This window comes from Pithys albifrons, chromosome 4 (genome assembly GCF_047495875.1).
Source record: "Pithys albifrons albifrons isolate INPA30051 chromosome 4, PitAlb_v1, whole genome shotgun sequence".
NCBI lineage: Eukaryota > Metazoa > Chordata > Aves > Passeriformes > Thamnophilidae > Pithys > Pithys albifrons.
The window spans coordinates 2,072,036-2,099,344 of NC_092461.1; the positions used below are offsets into that span (position 1 = coordinate 2,072,036).

Sequence of the window (27,309 nt, forward strand, 5' to 3'; positions counted from 1 at the left end):
TAAAACTTTCTTCATTTGTAGCACAGAATTAACTGCTTTTTGAATATGTGGCTTGGGAAGTGTTGGAAATGAACAGTTCTGAATCCAGTTTGGAATTTCATGCCTCATTTCTTGCATGTTCTGTGCCTACTCAGGCCATTGCTTAAGAGACTGTTTCCAGAATAAATGGGACACCAAAGCTGGGGAGGAGGCAGGGGAAGGAAAAAAACATTCTACAGAATGGGAAGATGTTTATTCTGTCTGGGCCATTATAACCTGATCCAACATAAGTGGGAGATTTTACACTGAAATCAATAAACTTTTAACACAGTAGCAATAAGATTTGTATTCCTTCTTCCAGTCTTGTTTCTGCTTTCCTTTCCATCTCCAGCTGTGCCAAGACTTCCTTTTGGGGTGGGGTTTGCACAGTGCAGGAATTGTGGCCATGATTGTTCTCCCCAGTATCTTAACACCTCTCTTATGCTCCTTCTGGTAAATTCCTTACTCTGAAAAGGAGGCTTGACTCCACTTTCTCTCATTAAAGAATTCTTTTGCTTCGTGTTAAATCTTTGCAAATGGTTTTAGAGTAATCGAATCTTTGATTTCTCTTTCCTTCCTCCACTTCATTTGTGTGCACAGGTTTCAGCCACTGCAGCCTGGGACTCTTCTGTCCATGATTCAGTGCACCTGAACAGGGTAACTCCTCAAAATGAGAGAATTTACTTAATAGTGAAGACCACAGTGCAGCTCAGCCATCCTGCTGCGATGGAGCTGGTGCTGCGCAAAAGGATCGCAGCCAATATTTACAACAAGCAGGTAATAGGATTGTATATTCTTTATTCCTTATTTTGTTTCATTTCTTAATTTAATGAATGTGTTTTCTTAGCTGCTTGCTTCATTTTTTAAGTTTGGGCTCTTCAATTATTATGAAAGACAAATGAAAACTAGATTTTAGTTGTAGTGATGCTGTGTAGTTCTGGTATATTCCTTTGAATTTTGCTGCTAATTAAACTCAGTAGCTTTTTGTATTGAGCACAGAGCTGTGAAAAGTATCTGCAGTATCACTGAGGTTGAAAAGGAACTTAATAAATTATGGTCCTGACTGCTTTTGCAATCAGATTTATTTCTTTGGATTTCACAAATAATTATCAAAACAATAACTGAGAATTACTTTGTTTCTAGAGTTTTACCCAGAGCCTGAAAAGGAGAATATCCTTGAAAAATATATATTATGCCTGTGGAGTCACCTATGAAATAGTATCCAATATACCAAAGGTAAATTATACCATATTTCCCTGGCAAATTCACAGAAATAAATAGAATTGACCTGCTGCAGTGGGTGGTACTTACTAGGAAGCAAATATCCTGCTTGGCTGACATGAGGCAGCTTGCCAGAGTGCATATACTGAAGTTCAGGGGTTTATGTTTCTCTTGAAAGATCATGTTTATCTTGAAACAGCTGAAAACTGTGGGGATTTTATTTTCTCTTCTACTGTGTTTAACTGAGTTTTTGTAGCAGAGTTATTTTTTAAATCACATTATAGCGTCTACAGGGAGAATAGAGGGGGCACTCAGAGGAGTGTTCAGGTCAGTGAAAACAGAATTAACTGGGAAGCTGAGTTTGCAGGGATATAAATTGCTTTTTATAGAAAAAGCTTGTACAAATTGTAAATGCACTGTAGGTTTTATTTTAAAGGTAAATAAACAGGACAAATGTAAACATAAATAGTCTTGTCACCATATGACTGTCCCTTTTTTTGCAGTAATGCTTAAATTTAAAGCTCCAGGGAAATCACAGCATATTTTAGGATTTGGAAGGGAAATCACATTTCCTTGCCTAGGAGGTTGTCATTAGTTGATCCTTAACATATGTGATTTCAGGTTATATATGGATTATTTCTAGAAGGGCATCTACTACAGTAAATTTACTACTACAGTAAATTTATTGCTACAGTAAATGCACAAAATGTCTCCTAAGTACAATCTCTTCAGCATCACGTACAGCTCTGAAAGCCCTGGGTCATTATAATTAGATTTACTGATCAAGGATGAGATTATCAATTCAAATTTATTTTTGGTGAATCAAACAGTAAAAACAATAGGCTTTGCTTTTTTTAAAGCTTTGGAAAAGCTTCACCAGTGTACCTTGTAATTCAGGCCACCGAAGAGATCGAGGACCGCGAGACGTTGGCGCTGATGGCGGCGAGGAGCGAGAACGAGGGCGCGGCCGATGGCGAGACCTACATCGAGAAATACACCCGTGGGGTGCTGCAGGTGGAGAACATTCTGAGCCTGGAGCGACTCAGACAGGCAAGGAAAACACACTTCTTGCACCCTTTGCACTGCAGTATGAGAATTCAAGGATGGTTGCTCTTTGAAAAGTACCGTATTGCTGGTTTTTAGAGAGCGTTGGAGAGGTAAATTAAGACTGAAGTTACTTCTGTGAAATACAAATTTGTGGTAGTGATGAGTCCAGTAACTACAACTGGTAATGGTGCAGTGCTTGGAACCTGAACAGGCAAAGGCCAAAGTGTGGTTAGATGGTTTAGGTCATGGTGGCCAAAAAAGGGGACACGGGTCGCAGGTGTCACACACGAGATAGTTTATTAAAGCACTCCATGAAGAAAGAAAAAGGAAAAAAAATAGGAAAAGGCAAAAGCAAACTCTAACTACAAGTTACACAATATATATTGTAAAATCCCACCCATGGCCACCTCCCATTGGTTGAATAGCACTGTCCATAAACTTCATTACAGCTTCTAATTGGATGTCACTCTTTGCCCAGATGTTCTCTCTCCCGTGAGAAATTTATCTCTTCAACATTCCTTTCTCATGGGTAGCTTCTCCCAAAACTTCCTTATCTCATTTTGGTTGTGCTAGCCTGCTAGTTTTTCTCACAAAACTAATTAAGTTTCAGTGTTCTCATTCCAAAGGATGAATTTTAGACAGACACTTTGGTGGTTGTGTGGGCAGATGAAGATTTGTAAATGCAAGCCCTGATTGCTGCTGTGAGCCACAGGAAATAAAAAAGTCCCTCTCCTGCTTGTTCCTTTCTCCCGAGGAGACCATGGCATTGCTTTTAGTGTGTTGTTTCTTTCCACAGGCAGTGACAGTCAAAGAGGCTCTTTCCACCAAGGCCAGGAACATCCGCAGGAGCATCAGCACTCCCAATGTCCACAATGTAAGGCCCTTCATTGTCTGCCAAATTAACACCAGTGGGGCAGGGCCCCCACCCATGCAATGCTTGCCCAGTGTGATGTGGTAATGATTGTTCTGACTAACCAACCTATGGGAAAGTTGTCACGGATTGAAACCCATCCCAGGAGATAACAGACTTGACAGGAAAGTGAAGGAATTTGTGAGACTCTTCTCCTTTCATAAGGATATTTGTTTTGGAAGTAGTTTAGGATGACAACTGCCCTGATTCAGATTATTTTTACCTCCAAGTCCCTTTAACTTTTCTCATAAGGGGTAGTTTCCATTTTGTGTGCATTTTATGTGTTGTCCTATAACCCACTCACAGAAATGTAGCTGTCTTTATCTGACAAGAGATACCAGAAAAATTGCTAGGACTGAATGATCAGAGTGTTTCCTCAAGGCATTATATTTTATTTATAAAAGGCAGGCATTTTCTCATTCTGTCTGTTGGTGTTCCATAGGTGTCCTGTAGCAGACTGGATCTTTCTGCCTGTGATGAAGATGATAAGGTCTGTAAATATGAGAGCAGGTTTCCCATCCTCCACCCCCTTGAAGCAAGATGTATTTGAGACTTTTAAAAAAAAATAGAAACCCAGGATTTTTAATGCAATGTGTTTACATAATTTGTCTTAAAAATGCTGCACCAATTATATATTATTCTGAATTAAACCTTCTTGTCCTTCTCTGCTTTTCATATCAGAATTGTATAAACTGATATTTAAGAAAGGGGAATTTAGAGCAAAACTTAATATACTTCAGTGAAAGGCCAATTAACTTTTAATCAACCCATTTGGTGAGACAGGAAAATTGTCTGAAGTCAGACCATACCTTTGGTTTGCAGCTTTTTGTTTGATTTTAAAAACTCCCCAAACCCCCTGAGTTTACCTGTTATTTTTTTCCACGTTTGCCTGTATCAGCATGCAGATTTTTGTATTTTTGGTTTTTTAGGGTTGGTCTGAAAGTCACCTCGATATCTCAGACTGTTGTTCCAGTTATCAGGATGTGTCATGCTATGGGACCTTACCCAGGGAGTCACCTCGCAAGAGCAGAGATGGCAGTGGTGAGACTTAGGATGGTGGATTTTAATTTCACTGATTCAACAGAAAATTAAATTCTCAGTGCTCTTCTCCTACTAAACATGTTATCCAGCTTCTTGCTGTAGGAGCTAAACCTAATCTGGAAGTAGGGGAGAAAGGGAGAAATGCATAAGACATCCACAAAAGGGTGTAAAGTTGGAGGAGGGCAAAAATACAACCTAAATACAGATCAAAACAGTAGAAGAAAATAAAGAAAAAACACCTCACAAACCAAACCAAACAACCAAAAAAACCAACCACACAAAAGAACAAAATGCAGGTGCTGTTATTTTAGGAATTTTAAAATTAAGGTGCTTTGTTAAAGTGGGAAGTGTCACTTTATAGGTTCTTTACATGATATTTGCTGAGTATGGCCTATTCTCAGCTTTCCTTCTGTTTCCAGATTTCTCAGAGGAGCTTGTTTTGCTCCCTGTTATTTCATACTTAGGCCAGTGGTTGAATACTAAAATACTAACATTTTTCTATAGCCAGCAACTTGCCAAATGCATGGCTTAACCTTCAGGTTTTTTGAATTGTGCTCTGGCAATCAAGATATGAAGAATTGAAATAGTGTTTTCCCTTTTTTACTTAGGTATTGTAGCAGAGAATTCCCATGCTTTAATGGCCAGTCCTTTTAAAGCATTTTCTCCTCAGCCACCAAAGTTTTTCAAGCCCTTAATGCCAGTGAAAGAGGAACATAAAAGGAAGACCCCACTGGAGAGCCGACCTCTGCTCAGTCAAGAGGTAATCTTTGAAAACCACCTGGTTTTATTAAAGGAGAACAAGTGATTTGCTCTACTTGGCAAATAATTTGCATCAGTTGCAACAGAATTTTCTAATTCTCTGGTAAAAATTGTTCAGGCCAATCTTTGTATGTGTTGGGGGTTTGCTGTTTGTTTGTTGTGGGTTTGGGGTTTTGGGGAGGTTTTTTTGTTGGGGTTTTTTTTTAACTTCTTGGTAAGTATTCTCCTTTACAGGATACTTTTATCTTAAAGTAGCAGCAACCTACTTTTTTTTTTTTACTTTCCAGCAAGATGATGGTGTGTTTTTTCATAGATAAAATGCAATTCTGTGCAAATTCTGACCTTTATTCCCTAACCTAAAACTCTGAGAGTAGCACATGAGTTTCCCTGCCCATTAACTTGAATTTTGATGTATATATGGCCAGCATGGGTGTTTCACTTTCTAACCTGGCACACATTGAGCAGCGTGGTCAGAGCTGGGGCTTGTGTGATGTGTTGTGTGTCTTAACCTTTGCAGAGCTTGGCTCCACCTCAGGTGCCCTGTGCTGTGCCCGCAGGGAGCAGTGCCACTGGCACCCCTGCCCACAGCAATGGCACAGGAGAGCAAAAGACTGTAAGTTCTGTACCAGTTCTGTACACTTATTTATGTCAAGGCTTGGTGGTGGGCTCAGGGCCATCTGGTGGTGGGCTCGGGGCCATTTGGTGGTGGGCTCAAGGCACTGATGCTACTACAGCAGGAAAAAAAAAAGTTGTAATGTGGATTTAACCCCTTAGAATCACAGAATCATATGGGTTGGAAAAGACCTTCAAGATCATCAAGTCCAGCCCTTGGTCCAACTCCAGTCCCTTTACCAGATCATGACACTCAGTGCCACGGCCAAGCTCAGGTTAAAAACCTCCAGGGATGGGGAATCCACCCCCTCTCTGGGCAGCCCATTCCAATGCCTGAGCACTCTCTCTGCAAAGAATATTTTTCTGCTCTCCAACTTCAATTTGCCCTGGCAGAGCTTGAGCCCATCGTGCCCCCTTGTCCTATTGCTGAGTGCCTGGGAGAAGAGACCAACCCCCACCTGGCCAGAACTTCCCTTCAGGCAGTTCCAGACAGTGCTGAGGTCACCTCTGAGCCTCCTCTTCTCCAGGCTAAACACCCCCAGCTCCCTCAGCCTCTCCCCACAGCACTTGTGCTCCAGTCCCTTCTCCAGCCTCGTTGCTCTTCTCTTGTCACTGATTGTAGGGGATGCTTAGAACAGCTGCTTGCCTGGCTTGCAAATGCAATCTGTTGTTGGAACTAACTCAGTTGGGTTTCCTGTGTTTTGGTTTGGTTTTAATATTTCTGTGTGATTTGTCTGTGGGGTGGGGGGAGAGGGGAGGCTTCAGTTTTTACAGGGCACAAATGATGCAAGTAAAGGGCAGTTCAGTGAAGTCTGTGCTGTTGTCACTCTAATGTCCCTTGTGTGTTACCCAGATTTTGTGACTATGCCCCAGAGTAAATGGAATGGCCCCACTTGGTGTAAGTAACCATGCATTGAGGTGTGGGTACACTATAAAAAGCTTATCATTGCCTGATTTGGAAGTAATCTGACTAAATTAAGATCGCTGCTTTTAATTAACCTGCATCTTCATCATAATTCAGGTGGAATTGAAGGTGGAGGGCTTTTATTTTAATCTTCACCTGCCAAATCCTTTTCTCACTGCTGCTTCAACAAAAGGTGTATCATCATTTCTGCTGTATGATGGGTTTGGGTTTGGGGCTGTGGAACGTGGCTGTCAATACTTGCTTTAATCAGAGCTTTAGATTTAAAATTCAGAACCTTCAAATTGTTTCCTGTAAGTATCATTGAATTCTTTTCCACAAAGTGATGGATTCTTCCTATTCAACAGCTATTTTCATTCCTGCCATATAGCCAAGCCATTAAAAAAACTGTTCTAGATTTCTAATGCTATTTTGTATGTTGTTAGACCAAAGTAATCCTGAGTGTTCTGGTGTATATATTTGAAACTTGGCTGCTGGTTCAGGGTGGCAGCTGCTTCATTCTTGATCATGTTAATTTTCCATAAGGGAGCTGACATGCTGACTCTCACAGAGTCACTGATACAAATAGCATGAAGGTATTTGGAAGACAAACTTTTCTAGTGGGTTGAAAAAAACATCCCCTGGAAAATAAATTGTTACAAAATTTTCCATAGCAACTTGAGGGCAGTTTTAATCCCTTGAGTGAAAACAGAGTCCCACCCCATGCCTGCCCTGAATTAACCCAGGGATTTGCCTGTGCTGCTTTCCACAGACATGCAGAAGCTTTCAGAGCTGCAAAAGGGCAGCATCTTGCCCTCCCACCAGGCTTGTCTAACCAGAATGGAACTAATTCAGGAGTATGTATGTCATATATTTGGGTGAATAGTTTCAGAGGTTACAGCAGGGCAGCATCACAGCTCCACGTGACACTTCAGCTGTGTGCTCCTCTCCATCTGATTAATAATGTGAAGTTTTCACATTATTAATCAATCCTGTAAATGGCTGCTCCAAGATACAGAGCCTCAGTCACACTCCTAATGAATCACTGGGTGGTTGGTGTTGCTTCACTTGCATCTTACAGCATGTAAAAAATGCCATACAAGCAAAGCAACTAAACCTACAGGAAATGAATAATATTAACTAGGCTGATGTTCTGCATCTAAGTAGGCTTAAGAATGATGTTGGGCCTTTTTCTCATGTTTTTCTGAGATCTGTTCTTAACTTTGCTTGAATATTTATAACACATCTGTCAAAAGAAGGGGAAAAAACCCCAAAGCATTGAACAAAAAAATATTTTTATTCAGTTGGTCTTAAATAGAGCATTCAGCCTGAAATTTCAGGCAGTGCTTACACATGTGTTTGATATTGCAACTATTTCAAAAGAGCAGGATATAAGAGCATGTTCCATATAATACACAAGTACAGTGGATCACATTATGGTGTTATTAAATGTTTTCATATTAAGTGTATTTAAATCCTGCCTGTAATTAACATGTCCAAGGGGGATTTGGCTAAGAGGAAACCCTCCTAGCAGGCAATGAAAATTGAAGCACCAGTGATGCCACCACTAAATAAGTATTACTGATTTTTAAATTAGTGAAATGGGAACTAACCTATTGAGGTTACTTGAGCAGTGTAATTTAGGGATTTGAAAACTCAGATACTTCAACTGCACAGTGTCTTTGTTACAAAGCAGGTGCAGGAGAGCTGCTCTGTGTTCTTGCTTGTTTTATTTCTCTTACTGCTAAAACTTGATGAAAGGCCACAAAGGTGACTAATGGCTTGGGGCATGTGACATATGAGCAAAGGCTTGAAGAGATGGCATTGTTCAGGCCTGGAGGAGACCAGGCCCAGGGGCATCTTATCAATGCATAAAAACCCCTGATGGGAAGGGGTGAAGACAAGACAGACTCTTCTCAGCAGTGCCCAGTGACAGGACATGGGGCAGTGGGCACAAATCAAAGCACGTGAGATTCCATTTGAACACAAGGAAACTGTTTAGTGAGAGGGTGGTCCAACACTGGCATGAGTTGTGCAGGAAGGTTAGAGGGTCTCCATCCTTGCTGAGCTCAAAACCCACCCACCTGTCCTGGACAGTCTGCTCTGGCTGACTCTGCTTGAGCAGTGGGAGATTGGACTAACTGACCTCAGCATTTTGTGATTATTCTGAGATGGGCAAACTGAACAAACCTGTTTTCTGCCTGCATGTTTGAAGCTTTGTTTTACAAAATTCTTTGAGCAGTCTTGGCTCTTAGGAAGTATCAGAAAGATTTTCAAGAGGATGTTTATCCTGCTATGTTGGTTCTCAGTGGTCATCTGGTTAACTGTTATGCTTTTCCTTTTACATTGATGCCCGAAAGCATCAAGCTACTTGAGGTACCACCCAGGATCTGCCTTGATCAGTGTTTGAAGTCTGTGATGCAGATAAAGGAACTGAGAAATAACAGGAGCTTGAATTTCCCTGAAGTACTTCAGCAGTTTCCATTTTTCTGAAAATGCTCTTCTTTCTAGTAGGAATTTGCAGTGAATGAGCCACTTTTAATATGTGTATTTGTATACATATACATAGGTTTATACCTGCATATATATATATTTATAAATAAACACATATTTGTATAAAAAGGAAATACTTAAGAAAGCATCCATGTGGAGTCCTGCCTGCAGTATTTTATGTTGGGGGAGCAGCCCCACCATGTTGCTGGAGTCTTTCTCAGAGGCATCTTCACAGAGTGATATTTATGTCTGACTACTTTATCAGATGGTCAATTAGCTCTATAAAATGCCTTCAGTAGGTTTAATTAGTCTCAGTCACAGGGGAAAAAGTTTATCTTACAAACGTAACTTTCCCTTTTTTGCTTTATATTTTCTGAACTATTTAGAATCTATTTGCTAAAACTTGAATAGCTCAGTGTAGACAGGATATGTTCCCAGCAGCTCTTTTCAGTGGTGTCTTCCATTCTTCAGTTAAAGGAAATGAAGGTATATATTCCTCCAGAATATCCAGAAAGGTTAGTTTATTTTGGAAGCCTCACTGCCACAGGTTCCTAATCCCATTCAACCCTCTGTTCTTTTGCAGGACTCTGAAGAGGAAGACAGTGAGCTGGAGGCCATTAATAAGAAACTGATAAGTCCACAAGGTCTTCAGAATTTCCGGCCTTATGTACCGGAGGAGTTTGCTGACTTCAGCATTTACAATGCTAGCCTGGAGAACAGGGAGTGGTTTTCTTCTAAATCAGACTTCTTGAGTTCCCGTGTGCTTGAGAAAGAGGTGTCCCGCAGCCCCACCACGAGCAGCATCACCAGTGGCTACTTCTCCCACAGTGCCTCTAATGCTACCCTGTCTGACATGCTTGTTCCCTGCAGTGATAGCACAGACCAGCTAGCCAGCCACACAAAGGAGCTGGACTCTAATGAGCCCTCAGCATCCCTTGCACACGATTTAAGATCTTCTTTGAACAAGGAATGTCGAGAGTCGGAAAAGGAGTTCGCGAGAGAAAAGTTACCTGTGTTACCACTGAAAGAAAACAGTGCCTTAACAGAGCAAGTACCACTGTCCCTCAGTGCCACTGACAGGGACTCCCAGCAGTTCCCCAGAGCTGGATCACCTTCGGCTCTAAGTTCCTTGGACAGCAAAAGTAGCTGTCGTACAGTTGAGTTCTCAGCACGGGAGGTCACAGTGGAGCACACGACGGACATTCTGGAGGATCACTCCTTCACAGAGTTCATGGGCGTTGAAGATGGGAAGGACTTTGACCACTCCACAGCTCTGCAGTCGTGTCCCCTTCTGTCCTCTAATGGAGTGAGCACCTCAGTGTCACCCCAAGGCTCTGACAAGGAGCAGAGCACGTGTGTGGGCCAGCAGAGCTCTGCAGCAGCTGCAGGAGACCAGCGTGCAGGCACCAGGGAAAACCCTTCTTGTCCTGGCCTGGTAAAAGACACTTCACACCCTGAGACTTACCCTGACACTTCCATAGACGATTTTATCACGAAGGACCACTTGGATGGTTCTGATTGTGAAGAAGGTGCTTCTGCAGATCAAGCCCAAGTCTTGCCTAGCTGGGTGGCCGTGGGCGAGCAAGTCTGCGTTGGAAGTAACAAGATGGGCACAGTGAGATATGTTGGAACGGTGGATTTTTCAGCTGGAATCTGGGTTGGAGTTGAACTAAATGTTCAGCTGGGTAAGTCTAAATAGTTTATGAAATTACAGTGCAATCCTTCGTTCCCATTCAGTTCTGGGAAGCACCTCCAGTTTCATGGAGCTTGGTGTCTGATATTCCCCACTTTCTGTTTATAGGGATGCTCTGATCAATTTTGATCTGTCTCAAAGCCCTGCTCTTCTTGCTTTATGCAGAATAATCCTTTTGCATGTTGTAGGAGTTCCCATTGGCACCCATCTATTTTTACAGATCAGAGAAACAAGCAAAGCCTAAAATTGGCAGATTTGTTTTAAAGCAACATACCCACGTTCATGGCAGTGCCAACAGTGTGCATCAACTTGACAGATTTGTTTGCTGTCTGTGGCTTTCAGAGGTTTATTTTTATTTTCCACTGGGGAAAGCTGAATTCCAGAGTACAGGTGTTCTTTTACTTCAGTTCAGGGGGGTCAGAAAAAGACAGTGTTCTTCAAGATGATAGTTTTAGTAGTTTAATAGATATTATCACTGATGCCAGAAGTTTGTCTTGGAGCTGAATTTTAAGCTTTGCAAGGAATTGCTTTTAAGGACCAATTTATTCTGTAAAATGAACAAGTGTTTGACTTTTTAAACTGTTAGTTAACAAAGTCATATTTTAGAAAAATCATCTTTTTGATCACAATTCAAGCCCTCCTTTCCAAGTTTTGTTCTCCCTAGTGTATGGTGAGATCTGGCTTCATGGCTCAGCATGAACAAGCCTGACTGTTGTACACATGACCAAAGCTACTCACACTTCAATTATCTGTGCTAATGAAAGTTACCAACAGTTAACCTCGTGCATTTCTTTTCACTGAAGGGAAACACGATGGGATTGTAAAAGGCAGAGAGTATTTCCACTGCAAACCACGCCACGGGGTCTTTGTTCGTCCTGGGCGCCTGAGTAAAGCACCAGCTCTGAGGAGAGGGAGCAGCACTTCGCGCTCTCAGGCAGCTTCCACCTCGGAGAGACGGAGAAGTTCTGTGCTTCAAGGCTCACCAGACGCTCCTAAGACAGGAGGAGAAGTCCTCTGCCATTCAGGAGATGCAGCAGCTTCTGCTTTTTCTAGGAAACAGGAGAACAGGAAATCTTGGATTAACTAAATGGCAGTATTTTTGCACTTCCTACACACATCACTGTGTGGCAAACTTGATGGAGTTTTGAAGCTCTTGTACATTTTAATCTGTCCATACGGAATGTGTATTCTCTAGAGTCCTTGACTTAATTCTCTAATTTTTTTATAAATAATATATATATTATATATATATGAATGTGTATCTATAGTTTGTCTGCCAGTGGGCAGATATGGCTGCACACTAAAATACAGTTAAAGCTGATCTGTACATAACTGAGGTACTGGACTATTTGTTACACAACAACTTGGGAGATATATTTTAAACAACAAAAGATATTTTATTGTGGAAAAACCAGGATGTAAATCCACATTTTTGGGGGGGAAAAAAAAGCTACGGTTTGCTGTTCTTAATTACCAAAGAACTTCTTTTAGACTGACATATTTGCTGTTTATATCTTTCTATTGTAAATGTTTTAACCAGTAACTTGGTGCCATGTCTCTTTTAGTCACTGGGCACCGTGCAGCCTTATGTTCTGTGTTTAAGCACACTGAAATATCCAACTGCTTCGTATTTTTTGTCTTCCTAGAGGCCTGCCACTGTGCTGACCTGGCATTGCATTGGAATGCCTAATGATGCCTGAAGCTCTTTGTGTCTGGCATTTCACCTGTTAACAGAAGCCAGCCAGGCAGTCTGACTGCAGAAACAGTATTACTGCAAGGATGTGAGAGGACAACATTTTGGGGTTTTTTAGGGGGGTTTGGGATTTTTTTTTTTGGGTGTGGGGAGGGGAAATGGGGAAACAAAGAAGCAGTAAATGGATCATGACTGCAAACTTTGCACTTGTTACTTGCTGGTTATTATCAAGATGAACTAGAACCTGCTAAAGTAATTTTAATCTGTAAAGTTTATTTTAATAATGGGAATGATGGAGGGATTTGTGTCTGGTGCTCATGAATTCCTAAGAAGGTTGTTCCACATGTAGATACTGTAGATGCCTGTACAAGTGTTCTGGATATTTGTAAAGTAACATGGTAAAAAATGAGTGAAGTGAATGGCCTGCTGTATCTGTTCTTTGTTCCTTGGCAAGAGAATGATTGAGATACCTGGGACCTTACTGAAAAGCTGCTGTTCTTTCTTTGATTGTTGTGTACAGTAAGTGGACTCTTGGATTTTACTATTTACTGTAAAGAACTGTAATTTATATACTGCCATACTGTATTTAATTGGTACAGACCTATTGTGTGTTAGAATACAGACTGTTTACTTGGGATTTAAAAAACAAATGTTTTGCTTGTATTTGGTACCATTTCAGGCTTCATGGTCAAATAGTAAGTTGTTTCTAGGTGATGGTGCTCAGATGCAGAGACCTGGGTGAAAATGCTGAAGGACAGTATGATTGGAGTGGAAGACTGGAGGGTATTAACATGTTTTAGCATTTACTGGTTCATGCAGTGTAAGAGGAGAATATCAGGCCCTGATATTCTGCTTTCCCTGTCCCTCACAGGAGAGGGAGCAGAGTCAGGGAACTCCTGACAGAGAATGGTGTTATGTGGGTCAAGGGGAGACAGGACAAGTTCCTGGAAGACAGACAAGAGAGGATCATTGCTAAATATGCAAAGGCATCAGCTGCCTACAGCACAGTTGGCAGTGGGAGGGGAATGTGCTGGGGGTGGTGGCAAAAGGAGGGGCTGTGAAGTTCAGTGCACTTGCCCCTGACGTGGCTTTTGGCTCTTCTGAAACAGGATTCTTATGTGTTAATTGCAGATGGGTGCAGAACATTTCATACTTCTGGTGTCCACCTAGAGTTGCTCTCAGTGCATTAATGTCACTGCTCCTGGAGAAAATTACCATAATAGCAAAACTTTTTATGCAGAATTATTTTATCAGGCACAAGTGATTGTAGAACACTGTCAGATATCTACACACAACCTCCTGCTGCACTGAAGTTAATTTTAGATGTCACTTTAATATTTTTATAAAGCTTCTTAGAAAATACACATTTGCATAAACATATTTATTCAAGGCCACTACAAATAATTTTTAAAGTCAATGTGGCCATTTTATGTCAAAGGGTTCAGTATTTAGACCAGGTTGGCATCAGCTGAGCTGGAGTCTTTGTTGTTTCAGACTCAGAATACATGATTGCTTCAGGAACACAGGGATAATTGTGCCTCTTGGGGTGTGCAATTTATACATGTCAGAGACCAAAACAAGCCAACCTGGTATTGTGCTGTACCCATTTTGCATAACCTGTGCTGTTGTGAGTTCTGTTGTTCCTAAAAGACCTGCACTTTTGCCAGCCTTGCACCTCAGCATGCCCTGCCCTGGCTAAATGTAAAGTTGGAAGGAGCATAACTAAGGAGTGCAACAACATAGTGGGAAAATGAAATTTTTTGGTTGATGTGCTTCTTAAAACTCTGGTAGTAAACAGAAGCACCTTTTCCTGTTAGTCATGTTAGACTGGGAATTTGCTGTCTTGAACTTTGGAATCAGCAGGGGGGAAAAACGTGGGGATAATGCAACTGCAAATTGCTGCCTTTTTTTTTAAATATTAACCAGCATCAAAAATACACTGAGTAATAAGCGAGGTGTCCAGTCCATACCAAGATCTCATTAAAAAAACCCAACAAAACAACAAAACAACCCCAATCATCATGCTGAATAACCTTGTGCAGAGCCAATCCCTCAATTCAACAAACCTGAGGTGTTGTTTGGATCCCCAGTCCACATGGAATGACTGGATTCTGGTTACCAGGGTAGGTAGAATGGTAAGGAAGATCACACTGGCCTTCACCTTGTCTGGATTGATGATGTGCTGCTTTTTTGAGCACAGTGGTGTCTTTGTGGAGACTCAGAGAAGAGCTGGCACAGTCCAGTTTGGGTCAGCACGACTCCTTTGCAGCTGGAGGCAGAGTATGATGTGCTGGTAATAAAATAAACAAGTGCCATGGAGTGGCTTAATGAGAGAAACATCCTCAGGTAACTCCATCAGGTAACTGCCCTGTTTATTTGTTTTACAGAATCCAAAGGGAGGAGGGAAACTGTGCAAGTTCTGGCAAGGGATACCAGGATTTAAGGTGGATGGGGAGGGGGCTGCATGGAAGTAGGAGCACATCTGCCTTGAGCATTTCCCATCTTTGGAACATGTTTTGGGGGATCTATTTAGCTGATTTACAGAATCCAAAGGGAGGGGGAAACTCTACAGTCCCTGGCAAGGACTACAGGGATTTAAGGTGGATGGGGAGGAGGCTGCATGAAAGAGGAGCACATCTGCCTTCTTCCAGCTTTCCCCATTTTGGGGACATGTTTTTGGGGATCTATTTAGCTGATCTATGGAATCCAAAGAGGGAAAAAAAGTGTACAAACTCTGACAAGGACTACAAGGATTTAAGGTGGATGGGGAGGAGGCTGCATGAAAGTAGGAGCACATCTGCCTTCCAGCTTTCCCCATCTTTGGGGACGTGTTTTTGGGGATCTGTTTAGCTGATATACAGAATCCAAAAAGGGGGGGAAATGTGTACAAGCTCTGGCAAAGACTACAAGGATTTAAGGTGGATGGGGAGGAGGCTGCATGAAAGTAGGAGCCCATCTGCCTTCTTCCACCTTTTCCCACCTTTAGGGATGTGGTTTTGGGTATCTGTTTAGCTGATTTACAGAGTCCAAAGGGAGGGGGGAAAAAACGTGTGCAAGCTCTGGCAAGGCTACAGGGATTTAAGGTGAATGGGGGGGAGGCTGCAGGAAAGAGGCTGCATCTGCCTTCTTCCAGCTTTCCCCATCTTTGGGACATGTTTTTGGGGATCTCTTTATTTGATTTACAAAATTCAAAGGGAGGGGGAAACTGTGCAGTCCCTGGCAAGGACTACAGGGATTTAAGGTGGATGGGGAGGAGGCTGCATGAAAGTAGGAGCATATCTGCCTTCCTGCTTTTCCCACCTTTGGAGACATGATTTTGAGGATACGTTTAACTGATACACAGAATCCACAGAAGGGGGAAAATATGTACAAGCTCTGGCAAGGACTACGAGGATTTAAGGTGGATGGGGAGGAGGCTGCAGGAAAGAGGAGCACATCTGCCTTCTTCCAGCTTTCCCCATCTTTGGGAACGTGTTTTTGGGGATCTGTTTAGCTGATTTACAGAATCCAAAGGGAGGGGAGAAACTCTGCACAGTCCCTGGGAAGGACTACAAGGATTTAAGGTGGATGGGGAGGAGGCTGCACGAAAGCAGTCGCTGTCTCCTTCCTGCGCGATAAAACAACTTAAAAAAGAGCTTTTCTCATAGGAAAAAAACCCACGGCTGTCCGAGCGCATCAGACTATTCATCCAGGAGGCAAAATAAAACCATCCCCGTTCTCCCCACCGCGCAACTTTAAACCCGCCCAACATCCCTCCTCCTTATTTTTTTCCACCGTGCTGGGATGGGAAAAGGCGGAGCGGACACCAAGCCCGGCCCTTCCCGGACGTGCGGGGCTGCACGGCTTGGGGTTGGTGCTGACGAGGTGAGTTGGAGGTGGCGGGGCTCGAACCCGCGACCCCCGGGGCTGGACCACGGGCCAGGCAACAGCGCGGGCGGACGGAGCCCCGACGAGGGGGATGCGGCGGAGGCGGCGACCGCCGCCTCCGCCGCATCCCCCTCGTCGGGGCTCCGTCCGCCCGCGTTGGTCCTTCGCCCTTTTGCGGGAGGGGAGATGCACGTAGGCTCTGCATCCCCTTCATCCCTTGTTTTTCCCTTTTTTTCCCCATCCTCTGGACAGCCGGAGCTTGGCAAAGCGACAGATAAAGTGATAAAATTTAAAAGCATCGCCTAAGTCGGATGGTAGGCGTTTGGTTTTTTTAAGGGCTCCCAGCTTCGGGTGATGCATCCCTTGGGTTCTGGCGAGCGCAGCCAAAAAAAAAGGGGTTATCCCATGTGGGTGTTTTGATCCCTTTGAAAAATTGCCTGAGATTTGCAAAATAAAACTTAAGCGAGCGCCGACGAGGTGTTATCCTGAGCGTCTCGGGCTTGGGATGTGGGTGATTTGCAGCGTGGGTGATGCCCGGAAAAAAAGGGTTATCCTGAGCATCTCCTGTGTAGGATTGTGGGTGTTCTGCAGTGTGGGTGATGCCCAGACAAAAAGGGTTATCCTGTTCTGAACATCTCCTGTTTGGGATGTGGGTGTTTTGCAGCATGGGTGATGCCTGGACTAAAAGGGTTATCCTGAGCATCTCCTGTGTAGGATGTGGGTGTTTTGCAGCGTGGGTGATGCCTGGACTAAAAGGGTTATCCTGAGCATCTCCTGTGTATGATGTGTGTGTTTTGCAGTGTGGGTGATGCCCCAGACAAAGAGGGTTATCCCGTTTGGAGCATCTCCTGTTTGAGATGTGGGTGTTTTGCAGTGTAGGTGATAGCCCAGAAAAAAAGGGTTATATCCTGAACATCTTGGGATTGGGATGTGGGTATTTTGCAGTGTGGGTGATGCCCGGAAAAAAAAGGGTTATCCTGAGCATCTCCTGTGTAGGATTGTGGGTGGTTTGCAGTGTGGGTGATGCCCAGACAAAAAGGGTTATCCTGTTCTGAGCATCTCCTGTTTGGGATGTGGGTGTTTTGCAGCGTGGGTGATGCCCAGACAAAAAGGGTTATCCTGTTCTGAGCATCACCTGTTTGGGATGTGGGTGTTTTGCAGTGTGGGTGATGCCCCAGACAAAGAGGGTTATCCCGTTTGGAGCATCTCCTGTTTGGGATGTGGGTGTTTTGCAGTGTGGGTGATGCCCAGACAAAAAGGGTTATCCTGTTCTGAGCATCTCCTGTTTGGGATGTGGGTGTTTTGCAGCGTGGGTGATGCCCGGACTAAAAGGGTTATCCTGAGCATCCCCTGTTTGGGATGTGAGTGTTTCACAGTGTGGGTAATGTCTGGACTAAAAGGGTTATCCTGAACATCTTGGGATTGGGATGGAGATGTTTTGCAAGTGTGGGTGATGCCCCAGACAAAGGGGGTTATCCCATTTGGAGCATCTTCTGTTTGGGATGTGGGTGTTCTGTCCCCTTAATAACATTTGCACCTGGATCTTTATGGAGAATTCCGTGCAGAACACCCTGAACAGCTGCCTGTGTGCCATCCCTTTCCCTGCAGGTGAAGCACTCCCGAGGGATGCTGATGTGTCTCTTCCAGTCTCCCGCTAGAAGGCTGGTTTCCCGAGCTCACTGTGCACTCAAGGCTTCATCCACCAAGCAGCAGAAGTTTTGCTTGGAAATGGCTCGTCCCAGTTCAAGTAAGACATGCCCTGTGTTTGCTTTAGCACTCCACACAGGTTTTTAAGGTGGATTTGAAGTTCTGGGTGGTTTTGTGTGCTGGATGAAATACATCAGTTAATTCAAAGTCTTCACAAGAGTGTGAAGTTGCTTTTCCCCCCCAGCTACTAAAGTTAACTTTCTGTGTTCTGTATAGTTCCAAAAACCCCATGCATAACTGCAGTCAGCATGGTTGCCCTGTGATGTGTTTCTAATGTTTATAATTTATGCACATAAACACACAGTAGTTAATTGCATTTCCTTTTCATAACCCTAATGAGCAATAAAACTCATTCCTTATTTCTTTGTACAAGAATTATGGAGGGCCTGGAGCATCTGTTGGGTAACCCCAGGAGCCTTGTTCAGGCTAGCAGTAGGAAATACCCTCTTTTTCCTGCATGGGGGGATTTGTGTTGGCTCTCCTGAAGGGTGTGAGCCCTTGAGCAGTGTCTGTTGTGCTCCCCACGCCCAGGCATGGCTGATTTCCGAGAGGTGTTTGCCAAGGCAAAGCACATCGCCATCATCACGGGGGCCGGTGTCAGCGCCGAGAGCGGCGTGCCCACCTTCAGGGGCGCTGGAGGCTTCTGGAGAAAGTGGCAAGCCCAGGTAGGTACTCTGGTGGCCCCCATGGCTGTGCAGCCTCCATCAGGGAGGTGACAGTGGAGGCAGCGCTGGGGCAGGAGGGTGGAAATGCTCCCAGCAGGGACTGAGCTCTCCCATCCATGCCCTGGGGGTCTGTTTGGTGTAGCTCCAACTCCTTTTCTGTCCTTCATTTTATCAGTTGCTTGGGGAAAACAACATTCTTGCAGGCAGCTCTGGGTCTTTCTACCATCCCTGTCTTCTTGCTGCCTTTCAGGTCAGCTGCTTGCTCATCTTTTGATACACTCAAGGTTTTCCTTTTCTGTTTTAAACTCTTAAGAACCTTTTACCAAAACAGCAAACAAAGAAGCACTGATAGTGACTAGTTGTTTTCTTTTAATCTTGGTGTTTCATAAACATTCTTTAAAAATGCTTTGGGGCTTTTTTGTTCCCTTGGGGGGAGGTTCCTCACAGCTTTAACTCTCCCACAAGCTCTGTCTCTCTTGCTGAAGGGATTTTGCCAGCACTGGGGACCACCAGGGTGGGAGGGGAGGTGGGAGCAGACTGAGGGTGGATGGTGCAGCTGCAGGCACCAAACTGTGTGAGCTGTTCAGGTGTCTCATGAGTCTCATCCTGCCTGGTGCTGCAGATGTTTCAACTAAATGTTATGCTGTCAGTACTTGCTACTCCAAACACTACAATTACATTGGCTTTCTTTATGGTTTTTAATTACAACATTCCTGAAAGATTTGATAAAGTTAAAAAGGAGCCAGAGAGGTGAGTTTTTCAAGTTGGTTTGAATCTAAAGATGAGTTTTTTCTTTCAAGTGACTAGCAGTGCAATTAAAGCATGTGTGCTTATAAATGCCTGTTCCTGCTGCATCAGAAACTTGCATTCAGTGTTTTAATACCAGCTCAGTTGTCCATTGAGGTGTTAGATTGAGCTCCTTCCTGATTGTAGAAAAGATAAGGCAAAGTTAAAGTTACTGTGAAGAGCAGAGCTTCAATTTACTGGCACATAAAAGACAAGGCATTGGAATTTGGTTTTGGCATTGGGTGCAATTTGGCTTGTGTTACACTTAAATTAAGGCAGCAAAGAAATTGCTAGAAAGGAACCATATCCACATGATGCTGAGTTTTATAGTTGCTGTGGAAAAGGGAGTTTTGAACATCAAGAAAATTGTGTGCATTGAAATATCTCATTTTCCTTTGTGCTGTACCAAACCCCAGATAATTTGGTGGGGCAGCACAGAATAAGGTCCAAGTGGGTTGTGTAAACCCACACACCAAACTATTGCTGTAAGTTATTTCCTAATTTGATAAGACACTTTGACTTGTCACCCTTGTAAGGGCTATTGAACCGTATTCTTGTCAGCTGCATCTGGTTATAAATACTCTGCTTTTGGTTACTTTGTGGTGCCAGTAGCAGTGTCAGTGGTGGGGATTTCCTTGCCCTTGTGCTGCAGAGTGCCCTGTTGTGCTGATTTAAAGGTAAACTGGCAGGAGAAACAAACCCAACACAAAAGAGATTATAAATCAGAGTTATAATTTAATAACAATATTACAATAAATGCAATGGCACAAAGAGAAATTGGTTTTAACTCACAAAACCCAGGAGTATGACCCAGCCCCCTGGGGCACAAACACAGTGGGGTTTGTTGGCCCCTGTGCTGAGCCCCACGTGGTTCCCTCAAGTCCAAAGTAAAAGGAAGGGAAAAACCTGTTGGTGAAGCTGATGGTTGCAGTCTGGTGGAGAGTGGTGGTCTCCTCCTGCTGAGGTTCTATTCCTCCTCTGGATCTGAGGAGTGGTTCCCCAAGTCCCAAAGCCCCCAAGATTGTATCCCCTCAGGTCCAGGTGGGACTGCCCAGTCCCTCCCCCAGGGCGGGGGGTTACACAATGAGTAATCTCACTCTGTGAGTCGGGGGAATTTTGGAATCGTTGCTGGCCCATGAGCAGATATGACCCCTCAGGTGGGTGTGGAGGTGCCAAGGACTCCCTGGAGGGGAATTATCCCAGCTCTTATTTCACAGGTGTCTTTCCCTGCCAGCTCCCAGCCTGAGGGGTCAGGTGTGCCCTGGGCAGCTGCTGCAAATGGTCCATTGCTAACAGTTCATGAGAAATTAATAGAGTGTGTAGAATACCCAGCTTTGGTCACCCCCACACAGTGATAAACTGGTCCCACCTGCTGAACTGGGGCCCCTGTGCTGTCTCTGCAGGAACTGGCCACTCCCGGGGCGTTCGCGCGGAACCCCTCGCGCGTCTGGGAGTTCTACCACTACCGGCGGGAGGTGATGCTGAGCAAAGAGCCCAACCCAGCCCACGTGGCCATTGCCGAGTGCGAGAGGCGCCTGAGCAAGCAAGGGAGGAGCGTGGTGGTCATCACACAGAACATCGATGAGCTGCACAGGAAGGCGGGCACGAAGCACCTCCTGGAGATTCACGGTAAGAGTCACCTCATCCTCATTGTCACAGGCCAGAAAACCCAGTGGGGAGAGGGCAGAGGAGAAAGCAGGACAAGCACTGGGAGAAAATAAAGTTGTCTTCAAAATTATGATAACTTGCAGAAAGTTATTTACATAATTAAACATAACGATTATAACATAATTAAATATAATTAAATCAATATAATATAACTAAATTATATAATAAATATATAAATATTTTCACTGGGAGAAAATAAATTTGTCTTCAAAATTAGAATAACTTGCATAAAGTTATTTACATAATTAAACATAACAATTATAACATAATTAAATATAATTAAATCACTATAATATAACTAAATTATATAATAAATATATAAATATTTTCACTGGGAGAAAATAAAGTTGTCTTCAAAATTAGAATAACTTGCAGAAAGTTATTCACAATAACGGCTGTTATAATTAAATCAATATAATGGAATTAAATAATATAATAAATATATAAATATTTTCACGGGGAGAAAATAAATTTGTCTTCAAAATTAGAATAACTTGCAGAAAGTTATTTACTTAATTAAACAGAATATAATTAAATAACTAAAATAATTAAATAATATAATAAATATATAAATATTTTCACTGGGAGAAAATAAATTTGTCTTCAAAATTAGAATAACTTGCATAAAGTTATTTACATAATTAAACATAATTATAATTAAATAGAATATAATTAAATAACTAAAATAATTAAATAATATAATAAAGATATAAATATTTTCACTGGGAGAAAATAAATTTGTCTTCAAAATTAGAATAACTTGCAGAAAGTTATTTACAATAACAGCTGTTATAATATAATTAAATAAATATAAGAACCCTGTTCTCTTTTGGAAACTGTTTCAGGTACTTCATATCCTCTATTTCATTGCTCCTCTTTAGAATATCAGAATCTCCTCTTCCTGTTTCTGATGGATTCTGGCAGTACACAGGAATAGGTTCTCTCTTCCTGCTTGCTCAGTGTTGCCTCAGCTCCTCTTGAGTACATCTGACTGCAGCACGTGGCTGATTTCACTTACAAAAGGAGAAAGGAATCCCCAGGGGCTCCCACTGTGTGGCACTGGTGGTGCCAGACCTGTATTACCACCAATTAAAGGTGTATTGGCACCACTGGCCTCACCCTGGGCTGTCCCCACCTTTGGCTACAGGAGGACAGAGGGTCTGGGAATGGATGGGATTCCCTTCTTTTTGTCTCTCTCTCTCTTTCCTGTGGTTCCTCACTCCCACCCTCTCTCCCACAAAGGGCCAGGGCAGCACCTGGTGGCAGTGGGGCTTTTGGATCTGAGGAGGAGGGTGGGGAAGCCCTTCTGTGTCCTTGGAGATGCCCCACTCCTTCCTTCTCCTCTCCACAGGTTCTGTGCAGAGTGGGAGTCTCCCGGGACACAGACCCATCCTGGCCCTCCAGCATTATGATGCTTTTTAACTTGACTATCATAAAAGGTTTAAATGGGATTTCCCACTGCTGCTTTTGTGATTTGGACACAAGAAACCTGCACAAACTTTTTTGCAGTTGTGGATCCAAGGATGAAGCTTTGGGTGTAGTTTAATTTTGGTTTTTTGTGTTCTTTACAAAAGAGAAACAATTCTAAACTCTCAGTAATATTGCACATCTCTACAGCATGTTACTAATGCTACAAAGGTCTTGGGGTTGGAGAGTTTTGCATGAAACAAAATGGTGTTAACCAGTATTTTTTTAAGAATGTTTCTGATGTGAAGGAGAAAGTAATAAGCAAAATCATCTGCCTCAGTGATATTTTAAATTATGATTTTTCCTTCAAAATACTGTTACAGGACTGTGTATTACTCATGTCCTGAGGCAGAACAAGGTGGTACATCACAGATAGTGAGACTCCTGCTGTTCTCACTGCAGCCTTTCAGCTGAAAGAGCTTCATGTGCCTTTGCTGGACTGGGTCTGTGCTTAATGGTGACACTGGTCACCTTGGGTTGCTGAACAAGAGTGTGAGTCCCTGCTGTGTAAACAGCATTTTGGTCATAGTGCTGCTGAGTTTCCACTTCACTGTTACATTCATGCAGTGTTACCCACCAGGTGTGTCCTTCAAAGCCAAATAAAGGCTGTCTGGGATAAACACACCCACTTGCTTATCCAGCCACGCCTCCAAGCCATTCCAACATTCCCTGATGTTTTCTCTTTGTGTGTTTCAGGCAGTTTGTTTAAAACTCGCTGCACCAGCTGTGGAAACGTCGCTGCCAATTACAAGAGCCCGATCTGCCCTGCCTTGGCTGGGAAGGGGTAATGGCAAACTCTGTGCCTTCTGCTTTGGCTGCTGTTCAGTACAAAAGGAGCCACTTTAGGAGTGTGTGGGAGTTCCAGCCAACCACCTCGTTTTACTTTAGTAATTAATAATGTTTACATTTTACCCAGCTGTTTGGGAAATGTGAGTGTAGGGTTTGGTAACTCCAGTGAGCACCCGTGGTGCCATTAACTCCTCTAAAGGGATGATTGTTAACCCCTAAGCTAGCACAACATGATACACGTCTTAATTAGAGCCATTTCAGCTGGTCTGAAAACCTCACATTGGACATCTTGTGTATTTACTTCCATCCTCTTCACTTTCCATTGTTTTTTATTAAATTGGATGCTTATCATTTAAATTGAACTGTCATCACTTGATATGTGTGTTTTCTTCTTCTGCATCTCTTGAGCACCTCGTGGCTTTTGTCCTTCAGCTCATCAGTAAGATTCTCATGATTACAGATCTCAAAATACAGATGTGTGAAACAATCAGGACAGAGGCATCAATTCCCAGGATCCTTCAGTCTCCTTTCTCTGGCCATCCCCTTTTTTCCACTGTTACAAAAGGAAGTGGGCAGGGTATGGGCCAGGCATATGCTCATAGATTTTTAGGTGGGTTTTTTTTCCCTTTGCCTTTCACTAGAGATTTAGATAGTGACATAAATAATTGTGGTGCCTTTGACAGTCTGGACCAGCTTATTAGAGTTGCTCAGCTGTTGGATAATTCTTGGCAAATGCCTGATTGCCCTGTGTGTGGTATCTTAGGGTTGTAGAAGCTGTTGAGGTCATATGGAGTTGCAAAAATTCCTTGATTGGAGAGTGTGCTTTAAAGAAAACTAAGTTTTTATTAATCTATGAAGTGCACTTTTTTATGATTGAATATGTATTTCAATTTTGTAACTTCAGGGCTCCAGATCCTGAAACAGAAGATGCTGCAATTCCAGTTGAAGACCTTCCTCAGTACGTACGGGCCACCTTGGATTTTGTTGTTACCTCTTCATACTTTGTGCATCTCAGGGGCTTGTGTTACTGTTCATGTTGTCTTGGAAGGACAGAGAGACATTCCACAGGAGACAAAGGTGTGGGACCTGGCCCCAGAGAACTGAGTGTGAAGTTGTGGGGCACAGCTGACAACAGAGTGTGTACCAGAAGTAACCACAGTGCCAAAGGCATCACACATTTGTGTACTTGAGCACCAAGATGAAACATGCCTGAATTTGTGGGGCTGTAGTCAGTGAAGTGGTAGAATTGCAGCAAGGAAATGAGAGCTGCAACAGGAAATGTTCTGTTACTTTGCAGGTGCAGGTGTTAGTCTGGAATAGGGTGCTGGGGTACAGCCACTGCATGGTCCCTCACAGGCATTCAATGTGCCATGGGGCATTTTTATTGTGGCTGAAGCTTTGCCTTAGCTAGTGGCAAAAAATCTCCGTATTTTTCATCTGGTTCCTAAGGAAAAAGAGGCTAATGGGATGCTTCTCTCTTTTGGTTCACTTTCTCCTTAAGAACCTGTTACTCACTTTGTTAAAGTCCATGGAGGCTGAGGTTTTAATTCCCATGCATTTCAGGAGCTGAGTAAGGGGAAGACACAATTAGGTATCTGTTCCATGTGACCAGGCAGCATGTGTGTGCTTCCAACACATGTGTGGGATGGAACCAGCTGCCTGTAGTCCAGCATCTGGTAGAGGAGGGTGTGAGAGGGCTGTGAAAGAGAAGGGAGAAAGGCTGATGACAGTAAGACATGCCCAAGTGAGGAGGAAAACCACTTTGACACTTTGCAGCTCAGAACATCCACAACAGCAGCATTAACACTGTCCCTTTGTGATGCTCCAACAGGTGTGAGCAGGACGGCTGTGACGGGCTCCTGCGGCCCCACGTCGTGTGGTTTGGGGAAGCTCTGGATCCTGATGTCCTCACAGCAGTGGAGAAGGAGCTCGATATTTGTGACCTCTGCTTGGTGGTGAGTGGGGCTTTTGTTACCTGTGCTCTGAGCCACACTGAGGAGGTTGCACCTCCTGGGTAAAGCAGAGGCATCTGTGCCTCCCTGAAGGAGCTGAAAGCCCCTGAGGGACTCTACAATGTCCAGTGGAAAACATTAGAAGACCTTGAAGATTGGAAATGTAGAGAGACTTCTCAGAAATGAACAGGCACAGAGGTGTTACAGGTTAGCCAGTATTGTTTAGCTGTTGAATTTCCCTCCCCTCTTTACTCTGCTGAGACCACACTGGAATACTGCATATAGTTCTGGTGCCTCCAGTGTAGGAAGGTCATGGAACTCTTGGACTGAGTCCAGAGGAGGGCTGTGAAGACAATTAGGGGGCTGAGGCACCTCTCCTGTGAAGACAGGAGAAAGCTGGGCTGTTCAGCCTGGAGAAGGCTTCAGGGTGACCTCATTGCAGCCTTCCAGAACCTCAAGGGAGCCTGCAAGTTGGAGAGGGACCCTTCATCGGGAACTCTAGTGACAGGACAAGCTTTACACTGAAAGAGGGAAAGTCTAGATGGGATATTAGGAAGAAATTTTTTACTGTGAGAGTGGTGAGGCCCTGGAACAAGTTGCCTGGAGAATCTGTAGATACCCCATCCCTGGAGGTGTTCCAGGCCACGGTGGATGAGACTTTGAGCAACCAGGGATAGTGGAAGGTGTTGCTGTTCATGGCAGGGGGCTTGAAATTAAATCATCCTTACAGTCCCTTCCACCCCAAACTGTTCTATGCTCTAATTTCTCAAACAGTGAAAAAAGGAATGATTTTGATAGTCAGTTTCAAAGACAAAAAGTGACAAAATGTTGTAAGAAGGTAGTGAGGTGGTTCACCTGTAGGTTCCAGATCCCTGACCAAAACGCTTGCTCAGAATATTGTGTTCCCTTTACTGAATAATCCCAAATAACAGAAGGAATGTCTTGGGAATTTTTCCCTGGAGACAAAGTTTTGTTTCTGAGATTTTTTTTTAATCTGCATTTGCAATGGACAAAGAGGCTTCTTTGGGCTGTATCACAGGAACAATTCCTGATTGTTATGCTATGCTAAATGGCTCCATATGCAGCGGCACTAATTGGAGACACTGGCTTAGTTCCATTTCCATAGGGATCTTTAGTGCCTGTTGCACGTGCAGTGTTGTGAGCAGGGCTCTCATGGAGGGGCTGATGTGGTGTTGTGTTTAACCCCTGTCCTGCTACACCCCTGATTGGTGTTCCCATCCCACAGGTGGGCACCTCCTCCGTGGTGTATCCCGCAGCGATGTTTGCCCCGCAGGTCTCTGCCAGGGGAGTGCCAGTGGCAGAGTTTAACATGGAAGCTACTCCTGCCACAAACAGATTCAGGTGAGGCTGCTCACACCAGCACCCTTCAGTCCCCTCCATCTGCATTGTCTTTGCATCCCCCATCATTGTCTTTTGCATCCACCTGCATTATCCTTTGCATCCAGCTGCTGCAATGCTGGGTTTAGACAAATTATGGTCTACTTTTCTCCCCAGCGCTTAAGAAATATTAATTTTACTTTAATCAGTAAGAACAGATAGTTATTTCATGGTGGAATTAAGTTTTGCTAAAGACACAACTGTGTTTTCCGAAGTCTGTCCCTGAGCCCCAGAAGGGCTACATCGTTTTGTCTCTTTCCCCTGTCCCCCTGCCAGCGGCGCTCGAGCAACAAAGCCGCAAAAATCGGGATGCGCTTTAAACCGGCCGCTTCTTTCCAGGTTCCACTTCCCGGGCCCGTGCGGGACCACGCTGCCTCCGGCTCTGGCGCGACACGAGACGGAGATCATCTCCTGAGCCGCCGGGACCGGGATGCTGGGGATGCTGCGGGATGCAGGGGATGCTGCAGCATCCCGGCGGGATGCAGGGGATGCTGCGGGATGCAGGGGATGCTGCAGCATCCCGGCGGGATGCAGGGGGTGCTGCGGGATGCAGGGGATGCTGCAGCATCCCGGCGGGATGCAGGGGATGCAGGGGATGCTGCAGCATCCCGGCGGGATGCAG

At 43.9% G+C, this 27,309-nt stretch overlaps 2 protein-coding genes across 8 annotated transcripts in view; both read left to right on the plus strand.

The window, feature by feature from the left end:
* Positions 1-13,353, plus strand: part of KIF13A (kinesin family member 13A) — a 96,086-nt gene extending 82,733 nt beyond the window's left edge. For 2 of the 4 annotated variants that reach the window (XM_071553193.1, XM_071553194.1), the window contains 10 exons: positions 619-795; positions 1,162-1,254; positions 2,137-2,289; positions 3,083-3,160; positions 3,639-3,686; positions 4,126-4,237; positions 4,846-4,997; positions 5,514-5,609; positions 9,586-10,687; positions 11,499-13,353. In XM_071553193.1, coding sequence (XP_071409294.1) covers positions 619-795; positions 1,162-1,254; positions 2,137-2,289; positions 3,083-3,160; positions 3,639-3,686; positions 4,126-4,237; positions 4,846-4,997; positions 5,514-5,609; positions 9,586-10,687; positions 11,499-11,782 — 2,295 coding nt within the window. In that variant the 3' untranslated portion in view covers positions 11,783-13,353. The remainder of the gene's footprint in view (positions 1-618; positions 796-1,161; positions 1,255-2,136; positions 2,290-3,082; positions 3,161-3,638; positions 3,687-4,125; positions 4,238-4,845; positions 4,998-5,513; positions 5,610-9,585; positions 10,688-11,498) is intronic. The other 2 variants (XM_071553195.1, XM_071553196.1) reach the window with 1 other exon arrangement.
* A 908-nt stretch (positions 13,354-14,261) lies between these two features.
* SIRT5 (sirtuin 5) lies at positions 14,262-27,195 on the plus strand. Of its 4 annotated transcripts, XM_071553202.1 has the most exons (11): positions 14,262-14,511; positions 14,589-14,747; positions 16,036-16,252; positions 17,864-18,002; positions 18,494-18,627; positions 20,817-21,042; positions 23,245-23,332; positions 24,242-24,295; positions 25,169-25,292; positions 26,536-26,651; positions 27,027-27,195. In XM_071553202.1, the coding sequence occupies exons 3-11, from the start codon at positions 16,172-16,174 to the stop codon at positions 27,100-27,102; spliced, it is 1,038 nt and encodes a 345-aa protein (XP_071409303.1). In that variant the 5' UTR covers positions 14,262-14,511; positions 14,589-14,747; positions 16,036-16,171; the 3' UTR covers positions 27,103-27,195. The 4 variants fall into 4 exon arrangements, with proteins under 4 accessions (XP_071409303.1, XP_071409304.1, XP_071409305.1 ...); XM_071553203.1 differs by lacking the exon at positions 14,262-14,511 and having other exon boundaries at positions 14,563-14,747; XM_071553204.1 differs by lacking the exons at positions 14,262-14,511; positions 14,589-14,747 and adding an exon at positions 15,410-15,471.
* The last annotated feature ends 114 nt before the right edge of the window (positions 27,196-27,309 follow it).

Coding starts and splice junctions, on each gene's coding strand:
- SIRT5 (XM_071553202.1), top strand. CDS start 16,172: ATGGGAAAAGGCGGAGCGGACACCAAGCCCGGCCCTTCCCGGACGTGC. Junction 21,043..23,244: donor GCACCTCCTGGAGATTCACG/GTAAGAGTCACC, acceptor TGTGTGTTTCAG/GCAGTTTGTTTAAAACTCGC. Junction 26,652..27,026: donor CCTGCCACAAACAGATTCAG/GTGAGGCTGCTC, acceptor GCTTCTTTCCAG/GTTCCACTTCCCGGGCCCGT.